This window comes from Rhinoraja longicauda, chromosome 27, assembly GCF_053455715.1.
Source record: "Rhinoraja longicauda isolate Sanriku21f chromosome 27, sRhiLon1.1, whole genome shotgun sequence".
Taxonomy (NCBI): domain Eukaryota; kingdom Metazoa; phylum Chordata; class Chondrichthyes; order Rajiformes; family Arhynchobatidae; genus Rhinoraja; species Rhinoraja longicauda.
The window spans coordinates 11,404,642-11,428,476 of record NC_135979.1 but is presented as its reverse complement, the minus strand read 5'-3'; the positions used below and the strand labels follow the sequence as shown (position 1 = coordinate 11,428,476).

General features: G+C 43.3%; 2 protein-coding genes across 3 annotated transcripts; both read left to right on the top strand.

Annotated features, from left to right (window-relative positions):
* The first annotated feature begins 3,926 nt into the window (after positions 1–3,926).
* On the top strand, positions 3,927–10,761 carry gpatch3 (G patch domain containing 3). The gene is made up of 7 exons (XM_078423241.1): positions 3,927–4,261; positions 4,912–5,345; positions 5,815–5,986; positions 6,116–6,193; positions 7,174–7,295; positions 8,150–8,277; positions 8,697–10,761. Exons 1-7 carry the CDS (start codon positions 3,931–3,933, stop codon positions 8,890–8,892), a joined length of 1,461 nt encoding a protein of 486 aa, XP_078279367.1. The 5' UTR covers positions 3,927–3,930; the 3' UTR covers positions 8,893–10,761.
* Positions 10,762–13,409: 2,648 nt separating this feature from the next.
* gpn2 (GPN-loop GTPase 2) lies at positions 13,410–20,952 on the top strand. 2 transcript variants are annotated; one of them, XM_078423230.1, is made up of 6 exons: positions 13,410–13,630; positions 14,990–15,446; positions 17,952–18,108; positions 18,395–18,555; positions 19,181–19,311; positions 19,537–20,952. In XM_078423230.1, exons 2-6 carry the CDS (start codon positions 15,030–15,032, stop codon positions 19,649–19,651), a joined length of 981 nt encoding a protein of 326 aa, XP_078279356.1. In that variant the 5' UTR covers positions 13,410–13,630; positions 14,990–15,029; the 3' UTR covers positions 19,652–20,952. The 2 variants fall into 2 exon arrangements, with proteins under 2 accessions (XP_078279356.1, XP_078279355.1); XM_078423229.1 differs by having other exon boundaries at positions 14,957–15,446.
* Positions 20,953–23,835: the final 2,883 nt, after the last annotated feature.

Sequence of the window (23,835 nt, the reverse complement as noted above, 5' to 3'; positions counted from 1 at the left end):
AAAGAAAGCATGCAGGTACAGCAGGCAGTGAAGAAAGCCAATGGAATGTTGGCCTGCATAACAAGGGGAATTGAGTATAGGAGCAAAGAGGTCCTTCTGCAGTTGTACAAGGCCCTAGTGAGACCACACCTGGAGTATTGTGTGCAGTTTTGGTCTCCAAACTTGAGGAAGGACATTCTTGCTATTGAAGGAGTGCAGCATAGGTTCACGAGGTTAATTCCCAGAATGGCGGGACTGTCGTACGTTGAAAGAATGGAGTGACTGGGCTTGTATACTCTGGAATTTAGAAGGATGAGAGGGGATCTTATTGAAACATATAAGATCATTAAGGGATTGGACACGCTAGAGGCAGGAAATATGTTCCCGATGTTGGGGGAGTTCCGAACCAGGGGCCACAGTTTAAGAATAAGGGGTAGGCCATTTAGAACGGAGATGAGGAAGAACTTTTTCACTCAGAGTTGTGAAGCTGTGGAATTCTCTGCCTCAGAAGGCATTGGAGGCCAATTCTCTGGATGTTTTCAAGAGAGAGTTAGATAGAGCTCTTAATGATAGCGGAGTCAGGGGATATGGGGAGAAGGCAGGAACGGGGTACTGATTGTGCATGATCAGCCATGATCACGGTGAATGGCGGTGCTGGCTCAAAGGGCCGAATGGCCTACTCCTGCACCTATTGTCTATTGTCTCGTCTGTGTAATGATTTGTTAACGGTAAAATGGTAGAACTTGCCAGGTGTGCCAGCCAAAAAAACCAAAATGGAAAATGCTGTAAAAAAACTAACCACATTAGACAGCACCTGTGGAATAAGAAGCAGTTAATTAGGCTTGAGAAAGTGAGAAATATGTTCACTGGCACGGGGGAAATCGAGGAAATTCTCACGTGGCACATGGGATAAGGTACTATGGTTGTATACTGTGTTGCTCATGTGGTTCTGGCAAACTGGGACATATTCAGTAGGCCAGACTATACAAAAAAAAGAAAGGAAAAAGAATGGCAGGCAGAAATAGTTCTTATATAGACAGGAAGTAAGAGTATGTTATCTAAAGTTAAGAGAATTCAAGATGATGTCTGGAAGGCTGCAACATGTTCAGACAGAAGGTGAGGTGTTGGAGACATAAGAGAATGCTGATGCTGGAATCTTGAGGTAAAAATAGACTGCTGGAGGAATTCTGGTGGTCAGGCAGCATCTGTGGAGGGAAATGTTCAGATAGCATTTCAAATTTGGGACCCTACTTCAGAAGTGAATAAGGCTTCTTAACCTTATTCTTCAATAAGGTTTCTTAACCTTATTTTGGGTCTTGTAACGCTCCAGGAGCCCACATAAATATATATCAGATTGGGATTGGAATGGTGAATTAAAATGGTAAACAACTGAAAGCTCCGGGCCATGTATGTGGACTGAGTGCAAGCAGTTGCTCCACAAAGCAATCTCAATCTATGTTTGGTTTCAACAATGTAGAGGAGGCTACACACTGAGCACTGAGTACACTGGAGTAGAAGTGCAAATGATTAGTTGCTTTTCCTGAATCAATGTTTAGGTCCATGAATAGTAGGAAAAAGGTAAAATCACAATTATTGCACCACCTGCATTTGCACAGTTTAGCTTAGAACTGGGAATGGCAAGGGAGACAGAAGAGTAGATAAGGTAGTTGTGAAGGGAATGATCTCTATGAAATGTTGAAAGGGGAGAGGAGTATGTGTCTCTTGGTGTATCTGTTGTCCATCTATGATGTTGGTTCGGCTTGTTTTATCATCTTTTATTCTCTGGGAGTAGAGGACATGCCCAGACTGACCTGCAAAGGATGTCCTCCTGCTCTGCATTTCACAATTCCCATGCTCTTTTCGCTACATTCTTTTGTCTATGTTCTCCCAATTTAACTGCTCCAGTTCATTCATTCGCCTGATAACCTTGTTTACTTCTTATCCCTATGGTCACCCTAATTTTACCCTATCAGAGACCTAATCCTTTCTCCACCCTCCCTGCAACTAAGCAAGCTTCTTTTCTTTCCATTCAGTTCTGATGAAGGATCTTCATCCTCAAGAGATAACTCTGTTTCTTCTTCCACGGATATTACCTGGCATGCTGAGTATTTCCAGCATTATCTGCTATTTTAGATATCCAACATCTGCAGTTTATTGGATTTTAATACTTTAATATTTTAATCTTATAGAAACATATAAAATTCTTAAAGGGTTGGACAGGCTAGATGCATGAAAAATGTTCCCAATGTTGGGAGAGTCCAGAACCAGTTGTCACAGTTTAAGAATAAGGGGTGGGCCATTTAGGACTGAGATGAGGAAAAACTTTTTCAACCAGCGAGTTGTGAATCTGTGGAATTCTCTGCCACAGAAGGCAGTGGAGGCCAATACATTAGATGTTTCCAAGAGAGAGTTAGATTTAGCTCCTAGGGCTAAAGGAATCAAAGGATATGGGGAAAAAGTAGGGATGGGGTACTGATCTTAGATGATCAGCCATGATCATATTGAATGGAAGTGCTGGCTTGAAGGGCTGAATGGCCTACTCATGCACCTATTTTTCTATGTTTCTACACATTTCCCAAACCTTTGTACGGAAGTTATGTTGGCTGATTGTTACTGCTCCCTACTGATCAAATGTGCACAGAGAGATACAGCATGGAAACAGCCCTTTGGCCCTCTGAGTCTGTGCTGACCATCAACCACACATTTTGCACTAATCCTAGGTCAATTCAATTTTCCCCACATTCTTATCAACTTGCCCCCCACCCCCTCTGGTTCTCCCACTCACTTACAGTAGGGGAAATTTACAGTGACCAATTGTCTTACCTACCCACATCTCTTTGAGATGAGGGGGGAAACTGGAACATCCAAATGAAACCCACGCAGTTAGAAAGAATGTGTAAATTCCACACTGACAGCAGGATTGAACCCAGATCGAACGGAACTGAGTCAAGACCCTTCTTCAGAAATATTAGAATTTGTTTTTAAAGAGCATTTTAAATGAAGGGAGGAAAATGAAGAGCTAGAGAGATTCAAGAAATGAAATTGTTAGCTCGGGGTCTTGGTGGCTGATAGCACTGTCAGTGGTGGTGTGATTAAAATTAGTCAAGAGTGTTTAATTGTCATATGTACTGTCGATTCGGAACGTTGAAATAGGGATGTAAAAAAAGGATAGAATTGGAGGAGCATTAATATCAAAGGAAACAAGGAGTTAAAAAAAAGAGCAAGCTGCCAGGCCAAGGACTTCATGTCAATCTGTTAAATTCTGATTTTTATTCCGGCAACTCTGATGGTAACCAGTTTCAGCCACATTCCAAGGTAGGAGTCATGCGAAGGTTAAACACCCACCACACAGGGCAATTGTTTATATCCGGTAAACTTGATATAATATGTTTAAACTACAACATGCATGGATGAAAATAAAGACGCTGGTACGTTGAAATGTTGTTGAATAATTTCACCGAAGTTGCCAATATCCTCCACTGTCAAAGTGAAGCCCAACGTAAATTGGAGGAACAGCACCTCATATTTCCGTCTGAAGGGTCTCGACCCGAAACGTCACCCATTCCTGCTCTCCAGAGATGCTGCCTGACCCGCTGAGTTACTCCAGCATTTTGTGACACTTTCGATTTGTACCAGCATCTGCAGTTATTTTCCTACTCATATTTCCCTTGGGCAGTTTACAACGCAGCAGTATGAATATTGATTTCTCTAACTTCAAGTAACGCGTACTTTTTCTCTCTCTCCGTCACCTCCCCCATCCTAGATATTTATTCACAAAATGCTTCAGTCTGAGGAAGGGTCTCGACCCAAAACGTCCCCCATTCCTTCTCTCAGAGATGCTGCATGTCTCAATGAATTACTCCAGCATTTTGCATCTATTGGCAATATCAAACATGGCGACTCTTTGTTCCAACAGGCGCATGCGTGCGCTCTAGTTTGCCCATTACTAAGATGGCGGCCGCGGGCTGTGTTTACGCTGTTGTCAGGAACATTCCGCATGAATTCCGCTCTGCTGATCTCCGGCAATTTTTCTCACAGTTCACGGAGAGCGGTGGCTTCAGCTGCTTCCACTACCGCCATCGGCCCGAGCGGCAGCAGCACCAAGGCACAGGTCAAGAAGGGGCGGACGGTAGCCCGACCTGCTGCTGTGTGGTGAGGCTTTCAGCCGAGCGGGGCCCGCAGTTCCCGCGGATGTACGACGGCAGCCAGTGGGTGGACAGTGCCGGGGATTGGCATCGGGAACGCTGCTGCATCCGAATGGTCAGAGCCGGGGAGATGGCCGGTGAGGATCGCAGTCGGGGAGTGACTGGGAATCGGAGCCGTGGGGAGAGAAGTGGAAAGTGCTTAAAATACTCTGAGGTCTGGGAGCACGTGAGAGAACGACATACTGAGGTGGAAGGAAAAAAAACACAAAAGTGAATGTTTGTGAAAGGCTATAAAGAATGATCTATGTGAAAGGTTATCTCAGCTATCACCTTCGGTGATGCTGCCGTAGCTGCTCCAATCTACAACATTTGGACAGGTAAATGGATTAAAGACTACAGATGCTGCCTGTCTCACTGAATTACTGCAGCATTTTGCATCTATTCGTGAGCAATACACAAAATGTAGGAGGTACTCCTCCGGTCAAGCAGCATCTGTGGAGGAATGGACGGCAGTTATCCGCCTTTTAATATCTGAAAGGACAGATATTGCAGGGCAGTTAGGATAACCGTGAAAAATAAGAGGAAGGTACCCCGAGGAAACGACTGGTGTGGGAGACTGAGGACAAAGTCAAATTGAGAGTGGGATGGGGAATTAAACTGACGTGATGGTCAAAATGGAATGGGAGAGGGTGGATTGTATGGCTGGGTATATTTACATGTGTGGGTTTTCACGGTATTACAATTGTTTTCTGTGAAAGATCTTTGGTTACTTTTATTTGTAAAACAGATTTGGAGTTTTCATACAAAACAAGAAAGGAGCTTCGGAGTCGGAAAGCACCGAGTGCAACTTTCACCATTGAAGATTTGTCCAGATTGCCAGAATTAAACCCTCCAGCAGTGATGCCCAATGGGAATGTGGGAACTCCACTGAGAGTCTTCTTGGAATTGATCCAGGCATGTCGCCTGCCTCCCCGCATCATCACCAAGCTCTGTTTGAAGTTTCCCAAGACCAGCTCAAGTCGGCGTTATGGGAATGTTCCTTTCCAATACCAGAGTTCAACCTGGTATTCAAACAAAAGAAGGATTGAGATGGACGTAACAGAAGAGTACCAACAGCAAGATTCAGCTGCTGATTTACCAGAGTTCAAAATGAAGCACGAGGCAGGACATGAGGAATCTCCAGAGAGAGAGAAAGTGGAAGAGGAGTCCCATTCAGAGGACGTAAGCAACATTTTCATGTCATTAGTGAGTTGAGGACCTAGAGTAAAGTAAGAGCATTGCACCCTGATGATCCCAAAGGGAGATCCCTGAGAAAAATGGAGTTAATCCCTTGCTGCCACTTAATTTGAGGAATCTGTCATCGCTGATGATTACCTTGGCAGAGCAGGCCTCTGAACAGAGCCTTCCATTTGGTTGTAATAGAGCACTGATGGTGGTTCATGATTACAGGGTCTCAGCCTCGGCCGTGGGAATATTTCATGACTTTTGGCCTATCATGGGGAGGTTATGTTGTTCCAACTTTACTCTGTAAATTGCCCCTAACATGTAGGGAGTGTGATAATGTAGATCGAATGTGAATGGGTGATCGATGGTCAGCATGTACTTGGTGGGTTGAAGGACCTATTTTCAGTATCTCTGAACTAAATGCCAGGTTTTCATCTAACAATAATATTACTTTGGTTATTTCCAGGACAATGATGAATGTGAGGAATGGGAGAGACATGAAGCATTCTATGAGGATGTTACGACCCAGGATCGGTCAAAAGAGAGACTATATGAGGAAGAGATTGAGCTGAAATGGGAGAAAGGAGGTTCTGGCCTTGTGTTTTACACAGATGCACAGTATTGGCAAGAGAAAAAAGGTAGGATATGGCACAGTGTTGTTTTTTTGATCAGAGACTTGGAATGTTTGAGATCAGGATATGTTGTGGGCAAGAGTGTAGATTCGTGCAAATTGTTTGCTGAAGATTGACTTATGCTCTATCTTTCAGATTTTGATGAGGAGACAGCAGATGACTGGGATGTCGATATGAGTGTTTACTACAACAAAGGACGATCTGGAGAACATGGTAATTTATAAATTTCTCATCTGTTTGATGTGTGATAGCAATATGGCATTGCATAATCCTGATTCTTTTTGCAGTCCTTTAGAAATGTAACAGAACAAAGAAATATCTATCGAATTTAATTGTAAGGCAAATATCTAGGTTAATAAACAAAAGAATCAAGTATAAATGCAGAGCATCTAGCAAATTATTTTAGAAATACAATATGTGAGAGAGAACAAACCTGCAACTAATTAAAGAGACCTGAGGGGAAGAGGAAAGGGAAGCAAAACAGCAGAGCTTAAAATCTCTGCCCTGTATGGCATTATTGAATCTTACATCCTGCCAGGTACCTTGTACTGGTGCATGGGGATTAGGGCAAAAGACAAAGTGCTGGAGTAACTCAGCGGGTCAGGCAGCATCTGTGGAGGGAATGGATAAGTGGTGTTTCAGTTCAGGACACTTCTTCAAACTGATTGGGTGGGTGGTATAAGATGGGTGGTGTGTGTGACAAAGGCTAGAGATGAAAGGAGACAAAAAGGTATCAAACAAGGAAAGGAGTGAAATATAAAGCCAGAAGGAGGGCCATGGGAGGAAACCAGGGGGCTTTGGGAGGAAACTAGAGCATTAGGAAGGAACCCACATGGTCACAGGGAGAACATGTAAACACCACAAAGACAGCACCCAAGATCAGGATTAAACCTGTATCACTGGCGCTGTGAAGCAGCAGCTCTACTGGCTGTGTCATAGATGTCTGCATGCCTCATCTAAATTGCAACTGTTCAAAGGATTTGGCGGGGCTCACGTTGTCGACCTCCCCGTGGTGAGCTCTGTCAACTGACCTCAGTCAGGTGAATGACAACAAACAGAGACATCAGAAGCAGCTTCATAACTTCTGCTGCCTCAAACGCAAGAAGAAGAAGAAGAAAGGATTTGGCCTTGGTGGATTTCTAATGGGGAAAAAAAAGCAATTGTGAAGTAAATTCCTTTTGTATTTTTCACAGATGGAGGTGATAAGGATTCCCAAGATTATGTGCAGATGAGGCTGGAGCAACGACTGAGGGAGGGTCTTGAGACCATATCTGTGCAGTCCCCTCGTATTGGAGGCTTTGAGCAATACACTAGGGTAAGCATATCAGCTGCATTGGATGATTCAAAACAATACGTAATGGAAACAGATTCTCCTGTTTAAATGTATATTTTATGGAACTTTTATTCTGTGTCTGCAATAAAAGTTAGTTATTCCAGAGCATCATTCTGTTGCCATGAACCACAAGACCAGCTACATTATTAAATGCTCGTTTGTGTGGTCATTTTAAATACACTACAAACCAAATAAATCTGCTCAGAATCTTTGCTACAGCAGTGTTACAATAACTATTTCCCTTAAAATATTGTTTCTCACATGCACCATATGAAAAGGAAGGCTGCCATTCAACCTGTTTATCCAACTCGTACCAAGTGTTATGCTTTTTGAAGTAATATCGGCCCGACAACCACGAAAGGAGATAGATATCCCATTCATTTGGAGCAATGATTTTGGTTCATGGATGAATGTTGGTCAGGATATTTTTGAAAGCTTTGTGCTAATATCTGAAAAATGCCTTGGGATCTCATGTGTATGCCTCCTCAGAAGTGGAATGTTGACAGATGCTTCATTAATTCTGCTATGGAATATTCATCTTGCTCCTGGCTTACCCCTTGTATATACATTAAAAGTTCAACATGGTGCTGTTTACAAACTATTGAACTGAGTTCCTGGAAAGCATAATTTAAGCATAAGGTGATGTTGAGATTGGTATTGCTGCATCAGATCATTCAGCTCCCTGTCGCAGATTCCTGCCTAGATTAGTGCTTCTTGTATTTTGACAGGAAAAATAAAACATGGTTACTTAATCTGAGTTTGTCCTCTTGGCTCAGTCATTTACTTTCTTTGGATGCATTGCATGGATCAATGTGCTCTTTCTATCCCTTACTCAGGGAATTGGCAGGAAAGTGATGGAAAAGCAGGGATGGAAGGATGGTCAAGGCCTTGGCTCCAGCAGCTCTGGATTAGCTGATGCTCTTGACAACGATGGGCAGAATCCAAAGTGCAAGCGAGGATTTGGGTAGGTGATACCAATGGCTTTTTGCGTCACCATGGTGGGGGTGGGAGTAGTGTCTCTGAAGGATTGGTTACAAAGAGTCTGATACAAATGACAGTCTTCATTCTACAGAAGTATCAATTAATAAAGTGCAGTCGGTAAAAGAATGTCCTATTAAAGTCAGTAAAGATTTGTTGCTTTGTGTTCCAAACAATAATTATGCAGAAGCTGGAAATCTGAAATTAAAACAGATTACCAGAAATACTCAGCAGATTGAGCCGGGTAGACACAAAATGTGCTGGGACAGAACTTTAGTCCACCACAGTGATGCTGCTATGGTATCACCTCAAGTTCCTGCTGCTGATCAGAAATGTGAACTTTGACAATGATGATTCATTTAGATGTCCTCTTATGTTTTTTTGCTGCTTTGACACCCTGTGCAGATATCATGGAGAAAGAATTCAAAACTATCAGCCGATTAAGAAATTTTGTCGACAGCCCAGACACCTGATTTCAACTGTGTATGACCAACCTGAGGAGATAGACCAGGGTGACACCCTGCTCCGAAGACAGCCAGTGACCAGCATGAAGTACAGAGAGGACGTAAACTTTGTTAAAGCAAAAGACCGCAAACATTAACAGTGGCTTTTTACATCTGCTGGTGCATCCTAGGTGGAGGCTAGTTTTGTGAATGATGATGGTAGATTCTGTTTTTTAACCTTTCGATGATGTAGCAAAGAGCCTCTGCAGCCACTATCTCGCAGTGGTAGAGACCCAGGTCCAATTCTGATTTCAGATGCTGCCTGTGGAATTTGCCTATTATTTCTGTGACAGCAGGGCTTTCCACCCGACAGTCTGTTTTTCCCCCACAGCCCAAAGATGTACGGTTTGTAGATTAATTGGTCACTGTAAATTGCACCCAGTGTGTAAGTGACTGGGAAAATCTAGGGTATGTTGAAGAAAATGTGGACAGAACAACAAAATGGGATTTATGTAGGATGTGGAAAATGGGAGGTTGATGTGGACTCAGTGGGCTGAAGAACCTGTTTCCATGCTGTATCTCTGTATGACTACAAGGTCTTCTGTAACCTGGGGATCCCCTGCATTACCAATAGTGGTTGACTGGGTAATGTGGTTCCAAGGACAACTGATACTATGTATATATTCCATAAGAAGGGATTACATTTTTGGTTCAAATGCCTGATGGTTTCTTCTGGTTTTCTTTGTCCCCAGTCCGAACAGCTTGATTTGATTAAGGTGTTGCCATTTTCTTGCATAATTAAACTGCATGTACTATAGGACTGGCCACTTCAACAATATATTATGTGGATCCTTGTATAAGGGTCTGAGAATTGTACTAGCACATAATTTCATACAATTACCTGAGCTCGAATTTCCAGCTCTTTGGGTGTGTGGAGAAACGTAAGTAATCCATTTTCATTATTTCTGTCCCATTGCATGTGCCTTTAAAGCTTTCCACAAATCCTTCGTAAATTATCTTGGTTCACCTTTCATAAATGTGGGCATTAACAAATGTTCAAGTGTTCCTGGGTGTCTCTCAGTGAATTGTTGTTAGCTATACTTCCCCACCTAATAGTTATTTGTAGTGGGGCTAGGGGAAGCACCTTGTGTAATTTTGTAATTATATTCTCCTAACTCATTGGCTATTTTCACAATTCAATTTATTTCTTCCACTTTACTGGAGGACTGAAGATGATAGCTCAAGTAGCACATCCTTTCTAATGCTAAATGTTTCACAGAAGTATGCATGGCATATCCCATAAAGTGGCGCCCTTGATTCAGTTTCACTACCTTCTAGATAATTCTATGTTTACTGATAGCTTTTACAGCAGTCAATGCCATTGCTGCCTTGTGTGGGACTATCGATAAATTAAGGTTTCGACCAGTACAGGCAGAACGCGTTGCTTTACTTGGTAATTGGCACCTGATCTGGTCTGATTTTTAAATCAGTTTGAACGCACAGCAATGGTCCCTTGACTGTGTGCATCCTAAATGCATGATCTTCCTGTGGGGGCCAGCATTGTCTGTTTCTCTTTCCACATAACTTGAACCATCGACAAAAATGTCCTTTTTCTCAGGACATTTTACTTTTCCCACATTTCCTTTAATTATGGGCAAAACTCCCCTTCATTTTGCTGGCAAATTTAGTACAAAGTGGTCTTTGCAGGCCTTGCACTTTCCCCAAGATAAACCAGCAAATGTGGCCACAATCTGAGGAAAGCTCACAGACTCGCAGTGTATGGTATGAGCTGCTATCCAGCCATTCTTTCTTCCCTCACTACTCAACCAATTCTCCTGAGTCAATTCAAGCGGCCAATATGAATCAGAATAGAGTCACTTTCAGATTTCTAACCTTAATCAGGGGTTGTACTTTCTGACCTGAGATATGTATATGTTAAATATTTCATTACTCCAAAATGGATCCTGTACATTGTTTTGTATCATGGGGAGAAGCCTTAGAACCAAGTGTCCAATCCATTCTTACTATGGGAATAGTATTGTAATTATAAACTTGTTTATATAAATAAGAACTTTATATATTATTGTTTAATTGAAAAGAATATTTTGTACACTTTTTATTTAAATAAATATTTATTTAACTTTAATAGAAACAGTGGAATCATTAGTGTCAAATTATTTTACATTACACCATGACCGTGTAAAAAAAGTCTCCTTTAAACCTTTCCCTTCTCACCTTAAAGCTATGCCCTCTAGTCGCTGACATTTCCACCCTGAGAAATTATTCTGGCTGTCACGCCTATCTATGCCTGAAACTACAAGATAACCATAGTGCACCAAATTAAAAATAAAACCCTTGAAGAAGTCCCATATAAGAGCTTAGTGTGCAAAGCGAAAGCACCTGAGATGGGGGGATAATATATTTAATTGTTAATTGGTTTGACAGACAGGAAGCAAAGAGTAGGAACTGGGCTTTCTCAGAGTGGCAGGGGTGACAGGTCAGGTATTGTAGGGAAGTTATTTAGAAATATACATAAATTCGGTAAGAAAACAAAGTGTGATATTCCTAAATTCCCAACAAGATGAAACGGTAGGACTGAGAGTTTTGGAAGTAGTATCAAGTTGTTAGACTAGTTGAAAGAATAGGCAAATATATGGCAGATGCTGTATAACATGGAAAAATGTAGTTATCCATTTCAATACGAAAATTCAAAATAATTAATAAAATGAGACAAGAAACTGCAGTTGCTGAAGTATAAAGTGCTGGAGTAACTCAGCTGGTCAGGCAGCATCCGTGGAAGGAATGGATAGGTAACGTTTCAGGTCAGGACCGTTCTTCAGACTGATTGTAGTGAGGGAGAGAAAGTTGGAAAAGAGGTGGGGGGGCCTGGCAATTGATCGGTGGATACAAGTGTGGGGGATTTGATTGGCACATGGGTGGACAAAGTCGAGATGAAAAGGAGACAAAGGGGTGTCAGGTAAGTAGAGAACTGAAATGTAAAATTGTTTGCACTCTATTGTTGTTTTTATGTATTGAACTTTCTTTTATTGTTTATTATGGTGTCAACTGAGTACTATGGTTTTGTGCAGGAAGGAACTGCAGATGCTGGTTTAAACCGAAGATAGACACAAAAAGCTAGAGTAACTCAGCGGGACAGGCAGCATCTCTGCACAGAAGGAATGGGTGACGTTTCGGGTCGAGTCTGAAGAAGGGTCTCGACCCGAAACATCATCCATTCCTTCTCTCCATAGATGCTGCCTGTCCCGCTGTTACTCCAGCTTTTTCTGTCTAATTATGATTACGTATTGTAAGAAAATAACTGCAGATGCTGGTACAAATCGATTTATTCACAAAATGCTGGAGTAACTCAGCAGGTCAGGCAGCATCTCGGGAGAGAAGGAATGGGTGACGTTTCGGGTCGAGACCCTTCTTCAGACGTATTGATTACGTATTGGTTGTGCTGCTGTGAAGAAGGGTCTCGACCCGAAACGCCACATGTCTGAAGAAGGGTCTCGACCCGAAACGTCACCCATTCCTTCTCTCCAAGATGCTGCCTGACCTGCTGAGTTACTCCAGCATTTTGTGATACGTAAGATTGTCATTGATCCCTTTTGAGACATGACAATAAAACACTTGATTTTATACACACTTAAAGTGTGGAAGAGCAGGAATCAGCAAATAACAGCGTTCCATAAATGCTAGTAGCATTTCCAAATTTTTGAACAATGCCAGACTTTTTTTTTTCAGGATTTATCCTCTCTAGGTGCTGCCTATCCCGCTGAGTTACTCCAACATTTTGCGTCAATCTTCGATGCAAACCAGTATCTGCAGTTGATTCCTACACATTTATCTGTCTAGTGGACACAGCGATTGGCCTCTAAAATTGCCCCTAGCGTGTAAATATAAATAATAGATGCAGGAGTAGGCCATTCGGCCCTTCAAGTCAGCACCACCATTCAATATGAACATCCAAAATCAGTACCCCGGTCCTGCTTTTTCCACATTTCACTTTATTCCGTTAACCCTAAGACCTAAATCTAACACTCTAGGAAGTAGATGAGAGTGTGGGAATAACAGAACTAGTTTTATGATAACATGGAACTAGTGATTGATGGGCGCCAACTGAGGCCGCACTGAACCCACTCCGGCCGTGGGCTGAAGAAGGGTCGCCACCCATTCCTTCTCGCCGGAGATGCCGAGTTACTCCGGCATTTTGTGTCTGCCTTCGGTGTAAACCAAAGATACTAGAGGAGCAAGATGAACCACTCGGTCGAAATCGCCTATAATGAAAGGTAGTACGCAAAGGAGTGCAGCGCCCGCCATTTTAGCAGGCAAAGGTCGCCAGAAATCGTCCGCCATTTTAGTAGGCAAAACCCGCCGTACGCTATGCTTCTCGTGGTGTAATCAGTGTTTTGGGGGAACAGTATGCGTGATGATACCATTAAAATGCAGAATATTCCTTATCTATCAATGCACAGATTTTTGTTATTTTTCTTTTTAAATGTTTCTGCAAGTTTCTGCATACTAAAATGGCGCCGTGACATACTACGGTTTTAGGGTCGAGTGGTCTATTTTGCTCCTCTAGTATCTGGTGTAAACAAGCATCTGCAGTTCCTTCTTCCACACTCCGCCCGTGGGCCCCGCAGGTAGCACGGCGCACGCGCGGGAGTGTGGGGATACGCATGATCAATTGCGCCAGCGCGGCCTGGGCCCTGACCGTGAGGCGGCGGCGGCGGCTGTGAGAGTGAGCGCGGCTTTGGGTCAGTAGGTGCGCGCTCTCGTAAGCTCTTCGGCACAGATTGTTGTCTGTGAAAAGCGGGAACCCACAACAAGCCGAGGCGGAGGTCCGGGGTTACTGCAGGTGCAGGGGCAACCGGTAGCTCTTGCGTGACGGTGGTGAGTGGTGCTGCTACGAACCTTCTCGGGAATCAAGAGAGTCAATAAGTGTTTTATTGTTATACAAGTCCCCAAACAGAACAATGAAAATCTTACTTGAATCTGTGCAGTATCCGGCCATGGGTCTGCAACTCCAGTGCAAAACCAGAAACTATCGGAAATATAAAAAATACATGTGTTTATATATTAAATTATATTATATACTTTATTTACATAATGCGACATAGGTAGGATAATTGGTCTCTGTAAAATTGCCCCTAGTGTGTAGGGAGTAGATGTGAAAGTGGGAATAACATAGAACTTGTTGTTTCATGATAACGTAGAACTAGGGTGATTGATGGGTGGCGTGGGCTGAAAGCATATTTCCATTCTGTATCTCTAAACTAAACTCAGCACTTGCAGTAGTTATGGGGACTGAGAGTGAATGTTACAAGTTGGTAACATTCAAATAGGAGTAGGAGTAATTTTCCCTGAGAGCTTGCTCAACAAGATCATGGCTCCTCCAGTTTTAGCTTAAATAAATCACTTTCCCCACTTGCTCCTTGCCACTCCTGTAGGTAGTTCAAATGTCTGCTGACTTGCCTGGAATCTCGTTAATGACCTGCTCCCACAACTGTTTGGCAAAGAGAATTCTAAAGAGTAGCGACCATCCCAATCAAAGGTGTGACAAAAGGCCTGAAAAATCACCGAAGATAGACATAAAATGCTGGAGTAACTTAACGTTTCATTCGGCTTCTCCCACTTCATTTAAACCTGAAACATCACCTGTCCATTCCCTCCAAAGATGCAGCCTATTTTGCTGAGTCCCTCCAGTATTTTGTGTTTTGCTCAAGATCCCAGCTCCTGCGGTTCCTTGTGTCTCTAATAAAAGAAATGAATCTTATCTCTATCTTATTGATGATCTAAAAAGTTAACTGTTTTTCTGTGCATTATTTGCTGAGTACTTCTGACATTTTCTTTTTTAAATTTACATAATTGTTCTGAAATTTTGTGAATAGAATGTTTGGTCTTGTTGGAGAAAAGGTAACACAGAATTTTGAAATATTAGGGGATAAAACAAGGCCATTGTGTGAGCCAGGTTTGTGCAAGACCTGTGTATTTTCTTTCCAGATCCCAATAAACGTTCTCCTTAATTATTTATACATTTCCCCTCGAACATAACTATTGAATCTGGTTACATTGTCCATTTAATCAGTGTATTCCAGATCTCAGCAATTGACATCATGCCCTCTGGTATAAATGATCAAATTGGCACAATGAAATTTGAATTTGTGTTCGTTGTTTTTAGTCCACTAACAGCCACATCATTGTTCACCTCACTGCCAGCAATTCTGGTTGAGTGACTTTTCTCTGTTCCAGGCCTGTGGAGCTATAATGAGTACCTGAAGATACGATTAGGATGGCAGAAGAGACCAGGCGTGCCATGGTAACTTTTGGCCAGGTGGTTATTGGGCCAGCTGGCTCGGGGAAGACCACCTACTGTGCAGGGATGCAAGAGTTCCTTTCTAAATTGGGCCGCAAAGTTGCAGTAGTAAACCTGGACCCTGCCAATGATCTCATTCCTTACCAATGTTGTGTGGACATTGCGGAACTGGTGAAGCTTGATGATGTTATGGATGGTCTTGGTCTGGGGCCCAATGGAGGGCTTATTTACTGCATGGAATACCTAGAGGCAAACCTGGACTGGCTGCAGGAGAAGATGCAACAATTCAAGGACTATTATTTCCTATTTGATTGTCCAGGTCAGGTGGAACTGTACACTCACAATTGTTCCGTACGAAACATCCTTGCACAATTAGCCAAATGGAATTTCAGGGTGAGTTCACATTTGTACATAACAGATGGAGGGACCTAGTCGGTCAGTTAGCATTTGCAGAGGAAACCCCCCAGGTTCAGAGGTGAGAATGGAAGTTATATTTGAAGTCATAGTCATACAGCACGGAAACAGGCCCTTTGCCACAACTTGTCCATGCCAACCAAGCTGCCCTATCTTCACATGTCACACCTGCCCACTTTTTGCCAATAACCTAAACCTTTCCTATTCATGTATTTTAAATGTTGTTATAGTACCTGCCTCAACTACCTCCTCTGGCATCTCGTTCCATATGCCCACCACCCTCCGAGTTCAAAAGTTGTCTCTCAGGTTCCGATTAGATCTTTCAACTTTCACCTTAAACTTATGTTCTCTGGTTCTTGATTCCCCTGGGTAAAAGACTCAGTGCATTTACCCAATCTATTCCCGTCACGATCATATACACCTCTCTATAAGATCACCCCTCAGCCTTCTGCTCTTTCTAGCTTAACAACATCCTTCCTATAGCAGGATGAAGTATTACTTGTATCCTGCTCACCTTGATGGCCCCCCACCTTCCATATTCCCTTCCCAGCTGTTTGTTAGATTGCAGCTGACGATACAGCATTGTGGCTGAAAGGCTAGGGTCCTAGGTTCTGGATCCTGGTTTGAGCTCATGTTATCAGTCTTCAGTCAATTTCTAGGGTTCTTATGCAGGCATACAGCGCAGAAACGCAGTCTCTGGCCCACTATGTCAATGGCGACCATCAAGTACCTATCTACACTAATCTAATGTAGCAGCACTTTGTCTGGCCCACTATCCCTTGGCAATTCAACTGCTGGTCAGGTTGCTTCTGAAAAGTTGTGAGGGTACCCACCTCCATCACTTTCACATGTGCTGTGATTGCAGCCACCCTCTGGGTGAAAAAAATCTTCCTCTGTCCCTCAAAATCACTTACTTCTCACCTTAAACCTACACTCCCTGGTCTTAGATGCCTCTACTCTGGAGAAAAAATTCTGAACAATCACATAATTTTTAATATGTATACCAACATCAGGTATCCCCTCAGCCTTCTCTGCTCCAAGGAAAACAAATCCACCCTATCCAGTATTTCTTCATAACTGAAATATTGAATCCAGCCTGGTGAATCTATTCCAAACCCTCTCCAGTGTAATCATATCTTTCCTACAGCATAGTAACCATAATTGGACAATTCCAGCTGTGGCCTCACCAATGTTTTATAAAATTATACCAAGACCTCCCTGCATTTACTATCTGTACCCCAGTTAATTAAGCCAATCACCCTCTTTATGGTCCAGCTTTAGAGGCCAGAGGGAAGGTTAAGAACAAATTAACAGGTTGTATTTCAAGGGAGTAGTGATGTTTAGATAATTTATCATTACAACTGTTATTGTATTGTCTGAAATCATGCACAAACAACACAATTCCAGATATCTTTACAAATACAGTAAACCCTTACAATAACAGACCTCTATATAACCGATTCCAGTTATAGCAGACCAAGGCTCCCATTGTACAGCCCCCCACTTCCGCAAGGTTACCCAATGAGTTGGCTTCACATAGTGTACTTCTGGTTGCGGGAGCAGAGAGAGGGAGCAGCATGAATACCAGTCCCATCCCTGGCGCACCACATGTGGGGCGGGAACCTATGGCTCTCCGGTCCGTTAATTCTCACATTCTTGCTTGTTTCCACCCAACGCCTCGTTTTCTCCCTCCTGGCCTTGGGTTAAACTTTACCACCACCCCCCCCCCCAACTTGGTTATAGCAGACAATCAGCAATAACAGACACACCCCTCCCCCATTATTGCGAGGGTTCACTGTACTTCATATCCAGTATAAGTTGCCCTGTGAGGAAAGGGACATGTATTTGTGGTATTATGGTTCATGCCTGAATACTTTACACAAAGTCCATTATCTGTGAGGGTTAGGCACATGTACGAGAAGGTTTAATGATTAAACAAATCCAGATGCCATTAAGGCTATTAGTAACGACACTCAAGCTGCGATGACATAGAGTATTGACAACCTCTCCATGGCTATAAAATCTTCCAGCTTGTAAAACATGCGAGTAGTCAGGACCCTATCTCTGGCTGCAAATCTGTCCACGTTCCTGACGTTTGGTGTCCCCAACCCTGATCCTGACTACCACTGACTGGTCATGTTACTACTTGTCAGTACAAGATATCAAGAGCAATCCAGCTCATGGCAGTTAGGGTCACCAAACATGAGAGGGGTTTCTGGAGGAACATCCTATATCTATAACATCACTCTTGGTTATACAGAGGAAACTTCACGAGTGAGTGGATCCACACATAATAAGTCAGATGATTCCAAGCACTTGATGTATTCTTTAAACTATAGATGTGACCAAAAGCCCCCACAAATCAGGAACATACTGCCATCCCCGAGCAATATGCTTTGAGCCTAGAGTAAAGGAATGCGTACTGAGCCCAGTAAGGAAACAGTACATTGACCTCGTGTAAATCTGGTTTATGTCGTCCTGTAGTTAACAGCTGTTCACTTGGTGGATTCTCATTACTGCACCGATCCAGCAAAGTTCATCTCTGTACTCTGCACATCCTTGTCTACAATGCTGCACATGGAGCTGCCACATGTTAACATCCTCTCCAAAATGGATCTGATTGAAAAGTTTGGGAAACTAGGTACGGCTATTTGGTCTCTGGGTCTGCCGATAAGAACTGGGAGGAAGTGGAGTTGATATTAAACCACAAATTGCTCCTCAATTTTAACCTTGAGTCCAAAATTCAGTCTTTAATTTTTTAATTTGATAATTGACAATTGGAAATATTTTGTTTTATGTTCATTCACTAATAATATCGAAATATTTATTCACAAATGTAATCGGAGTTTTGATAGAGAAGGTGACTTCACAGGAGCAATGGATTATCAGATTTGTGGGCATTCATTGTACTGTGTTTTTTTTTCAAGCATTTAACCTGGAATATTACACTGAGGTATTGGATCTGTCCTACCTTCTGGATCACTTGGCCAAAGACCCTTTTTTCAAAAACTTTCAACGATTGAACAATAAACTTATAGAAGTAATTCAAGATTACAGTCTGGTCTCCTTTATCCCTCTGAATGTGCAGGTGAGTGGCTATCCATTAATAGCTTTTCAGCAACATCAAAATATTAACTATTATTTGAGAACATTGCAGAATGGTGAGTAAACAGTGAGGTACTCGGATTATTGAGGACATTGAGTGAGAAAATTGTCAGGATTCAGTGAAGATATGTGATATGTATTGGAATGCAAAAGGACACATTGTTATGATTATGAGGGGTTTCAAGTCATGGGAAATGTGGAAATATAGTGCACACTGTAATTAAAACTGAAAATGCTGGAAATATTCAGCATATGAGGTGATATCTATACATTAACTACTAATTTTTCATGTCTGTGACCATACATTGGAATCGTGTCAGTTGTCGCTGGACCTCGTTACATTTTTCCAATGCTTTTAGCTCTATTTAGAATTTAATCCACAGATGTGTGCTTGTGCAGTAGTACAGGGTATTAAGGGAAGCACAGAGAAGGGATGAAGAGGGTATTAACTGCCGCTGAGGGAGTGTTACTCTGTGGTGGATGAGGTTTTGGGTCCATGGAGAGTGTTTCAGCTTGGGGATATAATCAGATGTTTTAAGGTCAGTTAGTTGCCCAGCTTGCCTTCGTGTTTGAAAGATTTTGAAGAATATGCCTGGCTTCTCTCCTAGGATAAAGAAACTATGAAGTATGTGATTAAGGCTGTTGATAAAGCAAATGGGTATTGTTTTGGGAACTCGGAGCAGAGAACGTTGGAGGCCATGATGTCTGCAGCAGTGGGAGCAGATTTCCATTTCAACAAGTATCCTTTGCAAAGACAATTTACTCTACATTGTTGATTATCAGGCCAGTGATTTACAGATACACCATGGCAACCTCTACCTTTTCCCACTTACACTTCCTGCCCTTGTCCTCCATAATTCTGTTAACTTATTAACGTGTTTATTATATTGTTTATATACTTGTTTATATCGGTATAATGTATAATTGCCGAATTTCCTAGGTGTGTTTCCTTAGCTATAAATAGGTCTATGGAGGCCCAGGAGAAATATACAGGATCAATTGAAGAGGACGTGGAGGAGGATTTGAGGCAGTTTTCCACCGATGTACAACATTCCACACAGTGTGAATCCACTCACTGACTGTAACTTAGCCTACACCTACTATGAGAGACTCAGTGACCGAGACGGAACCTCGCAGCATGTTTCCAGGTGCGGCAGGAGCTGTTGTTCTCAGCTTTGCTGCAATTGAACCTCATGATCACTTGCTGATCATTTTTACTCAACCGTGCATCAAGCAGCATGATTTAAAAAATATATATTTTGTGAATTTGATCCTTTTTTTCTAATGTATTGAATAAAGATTTAGTTTGTACATTCTGCTCCTCCAGACTAGTAACATAGTAGTTTTTTTACAGTTTAATAATAAAGTCAACGGTCTTGTAGAGACATCAATATAGAAGATTTAACTTCGGAGGTGCTGGCAAATGCAGGAATATTTGCTGTCTTCCATCGTGTTTCATGCAAGTGGCATCATGGCATAACTAGGAGAGCTGCTGCCTCAGTGACCCAGGCTCAACCATGACCTCCGATGTTGCCTGTATGGACCTGGGACATTTTCCTTGTAACCACAAGTACATTCTAAAAATGTTTGGGTTGGTAGGTTAATTGGTCCTCTTAAGGGCAATTGGTAATGTGTAATTACTGTTGGCCCGTATCTCAAATTAATTGATGACAATTCTGGAAAACAATAGCTAATAAACTTTATTGACCCAGGTGTTGACTGTTGAGGCCTATTATGATTGCTGAGTGCTCTTCTATTATGGATGCCCTTATAAAGCATTTGGGGATCTAGAGCTTTAGTAGTGAGAGATTGAAGATGGCTGGCAAAACCCCAGACAGTTGGTCCGCACGGGTATTGAGAATGCAGCCAAGTACACCATTAAGGCTGGATGTTCTCCGAGAGTTCACCACCATGAAGGATCTGCACAGGTCAGCCTTCACAGGGGTTTTGGGGGCTTCTGAAGGTACATTTTGTCTCCTTTTTGAAGTGTTCATAGAAAGCGCTGATCTTTTATGGCAGTGATGTCGCTGTCACTTGAGCTACTCTGTTTCCCTGTGCAAGACATGATGGCATGCAAAGCCTGTTACAGGCAATGATGGAGAAGGTGTCACTATATGTCTTCTGGTGTTTGTTGACAACTGTGTGTAGTTCCTCAAGTGCTGGGCAAACATGATCAGGCCGGGATGTAGGCTGCAGGATGTAGACTCCCCTATTTTAATTCCAAACTCATGCAAAGAGAAAAATATTCAAAGACGTGGTCAAAGCCTCCTTGGAAAAATGGGGCCCAAGAACACTCAAGGTGAAAAAAAGTAAGAATTTTGGGGCAGCATTATGCATCAGGCAATCAAGTAAGAATGAAGAGTTGAGCTTACATCCACCCCCCCCCCCCCCCCCCCCCAGCAGTATCCTCCTGGCACAATGTGCAGTCCATCAAAAATAAGATTGAGGATGTAAGGGCAAGATTGTTGTTTAAACAAAGGGACACGAGGGAATGCTGTGTACTCTGTTTCACATAAACACAGTTCGCCTCCAGCCCAAATGTTTCTAGATCCATTGCATGGACTGGACGGTGTCATCAGGGAAAGGGAGAGGCAGCAGCATCTGCTTCATGGTAAACTCTTCATGTGTTTGGAAGTGGCGGTATTGACCAACTCTTGTTCTCCCCATCTGGAACATCTCGCAGTGTAGTGCCGTTCCTTCCACCTCAAGAGAATTAATCTCTGTCCTCTAGACTGCAGTCCGTGTGGAGGAAAATAGGAGGGTTCTTATTTGATGGGTAACCGAGGGAGGCACTTTGGTGAGGGGATTAGAGCGATGGAAGGGGCTGTGGAACAGGGAGTGATGGAAGAGGTTGTGGACTAGGGAAGGATTAGGCAGAGTGATGAAAGGGTATGGTCAACGTGTTTTTGTGTCCTCGTGTGTGTGCAGGTGCAATGCGCCAGTCAGCTGGACATTGCCGCATCACCTGTTCTTAATGGCAAAGTTCTTCCAGAGCAACATCTTTGACTACATGTCCATCGGGCAGTGGTCAGCACAGAACATCCTGCAGGAACTGCGGGGCAGGAAATTGATGGATCCTGTGGGGAGGTTCCCTGCGCCTAGCTTGTCTGGCGAAATGTCTCATTGTTGGAACTCACCAGCAAGAACCAAGGCCTTGGCTGGCTGGCAGGTGGGAAAGGATATAACCTGAGGCAGCCACATGAGTAGCGAGGGTGTTTCATGTAAAGACAGGTGCTAGCACACCAGGAATATTTAATGTAAAGACACTAAGAATATTGAGTTTTTGCACATCGTTGTCTATTTCTATTAAGAATAAAGTTTAATTTTGAAATTAAAAAAGATGCATTAAGTCTGCCAACGAGCCTTGTGTCCAGTCTTCTTGGACCATCATGTGTTTGGATCAAAAGTGTCGGAAGGAACTGCAGATGCTGGTTTACACCAAAGATAGACACAAAATGCTGGAGTAACTCCGCGCAGTGGAACAGGCAACATCTCTGGATAAAATCTGGATCTCTGGACGTCACCCATTCCTTCTATCTAGAGATACTATTATGCCTGTTCCGCTGAGTTACTCCAGCATTTTGTGTATGGATCAAAATGTAATTTTGTCAGACTAATTATAGCAGGTGTGTAAAAACCATCCCATATTAAAAGAATTGCACACTCAAGTATCTGCTACAAAGAAGGGGAGTGAATGTAAAACCTCCTTGGGTCCAAGGGACTTAAGGCAGGTTGTCATCTCGGCCCGTCAGCATTGCCTAATGTTGTATTATTAAACTTAGAATCATTGCCTATATACGCCTTTCAATCATTTAAAAAATGGACTAGTTATAAAACTGGACGCTTGTGTGCCAATTGAATACCTGTTCTTTCCACTCGCGTTCAGCCAATTTGTTTAAGCGGGGCATCAGTTTGAGGCTTCTGAAGTCCTGTGCAGACCAGCTGTGCGGAATAGTGAAGCATGTCTTCAATCTGAGCCTGAAACTGGGGAGAGTTCCACAGCTGTGGAAAACATCTTGCGTGGTATCGGTACCAAAGACGCCGCACCTGAAGGAACACAACAGCTACAGGCCGGTCGGTGGCACTGACATCACACCTGATGAAGACACTGGAGCATCAGGTCCTTGCCCATCTCCGCCCCCTGGTGAGACCATCAATGGATCCGCTGCAGTTCGCCTACCAGACTCGCGTCGGGGTGGAGGACGCCATCATCTACCTGCGGAACAGAGCTTTTTCACACCTGGAGAGGGCAGATAGCACTGTGAGAATCATGTTCTTTGATTTCTCCAATGCATTCAACACCATCCAACCGGGGCATTTGGGGGGCAAGCTGGAGCGCACAGGAGTGGATCACCACCTCACATCCTGGATTCTGGACTACATCACCAACCGACCAGACAAAGGACCTGGTCTCGGACAGGATGGTCTGCAACACTGGGGTTCCGCAGGGAACAGTGCTCGTGCCATTCTTGTTCACCCTGTACACTGCGGACCAGGCACAGCTCCGCAGACTCCTATCTCTGCCATTGTCGGCCTCGTCATGGGCGACGAGGACAGGCGTACAGAGAACTGATCAAGGAGTTTATGGACTGGTGCCAGCGGAACTGCCTCCGGATCAACACGGGGAAAACCAGGGAGATGGTGATAGATTTCCGCAGGCGCAGCCAGGTCCCCCGATACCGGTGAACATTCCAGGGAATGGACATCAAGAGGGCGGGTTCTTATAAGTACCTGGGTGTCTACCTCAACAATAAACTGGACTGAAAACACCGATGCGCTATACAGAAAGGGCCAGAGCAGACTTTATCTGCTAAGGAGACTCAGGTCCTTTGGAGTGCAGGGGGCAACACGGTGGTGGCATCGGCGATTTTCTATGGAGTGGTCTGCTGGAGCAGCAGCATCTCAGCGGTGGAAGGGAAGTGACTTGACAAGCTGGTCAGGAAGGCCAGCTCTGTCCTGGGTTGCCCCCTCGACTCAGTGCAGGTGGTGGGAGAGAGCATGATGGCAAAACTAACATTGCTGCTGGACAACGACTCCCACCCCATGCAGGACACTGCACTGAGTAGCTCCTTCAGTGACAGATTCCTTCACCCCAAGTGCGTAAAGGAGACGTATAGGAGGTCCTTCCTTCCCGCTGCTGTGAGACCGCACAACCAGCACTGCTCCCAGCAGACGAGTCAACAATAACAGCTAAGAACACACAGAAAACTGATGACAATTTATGTATCTTTTATTTATAATGAATGATCTCTTACTCTCTTGC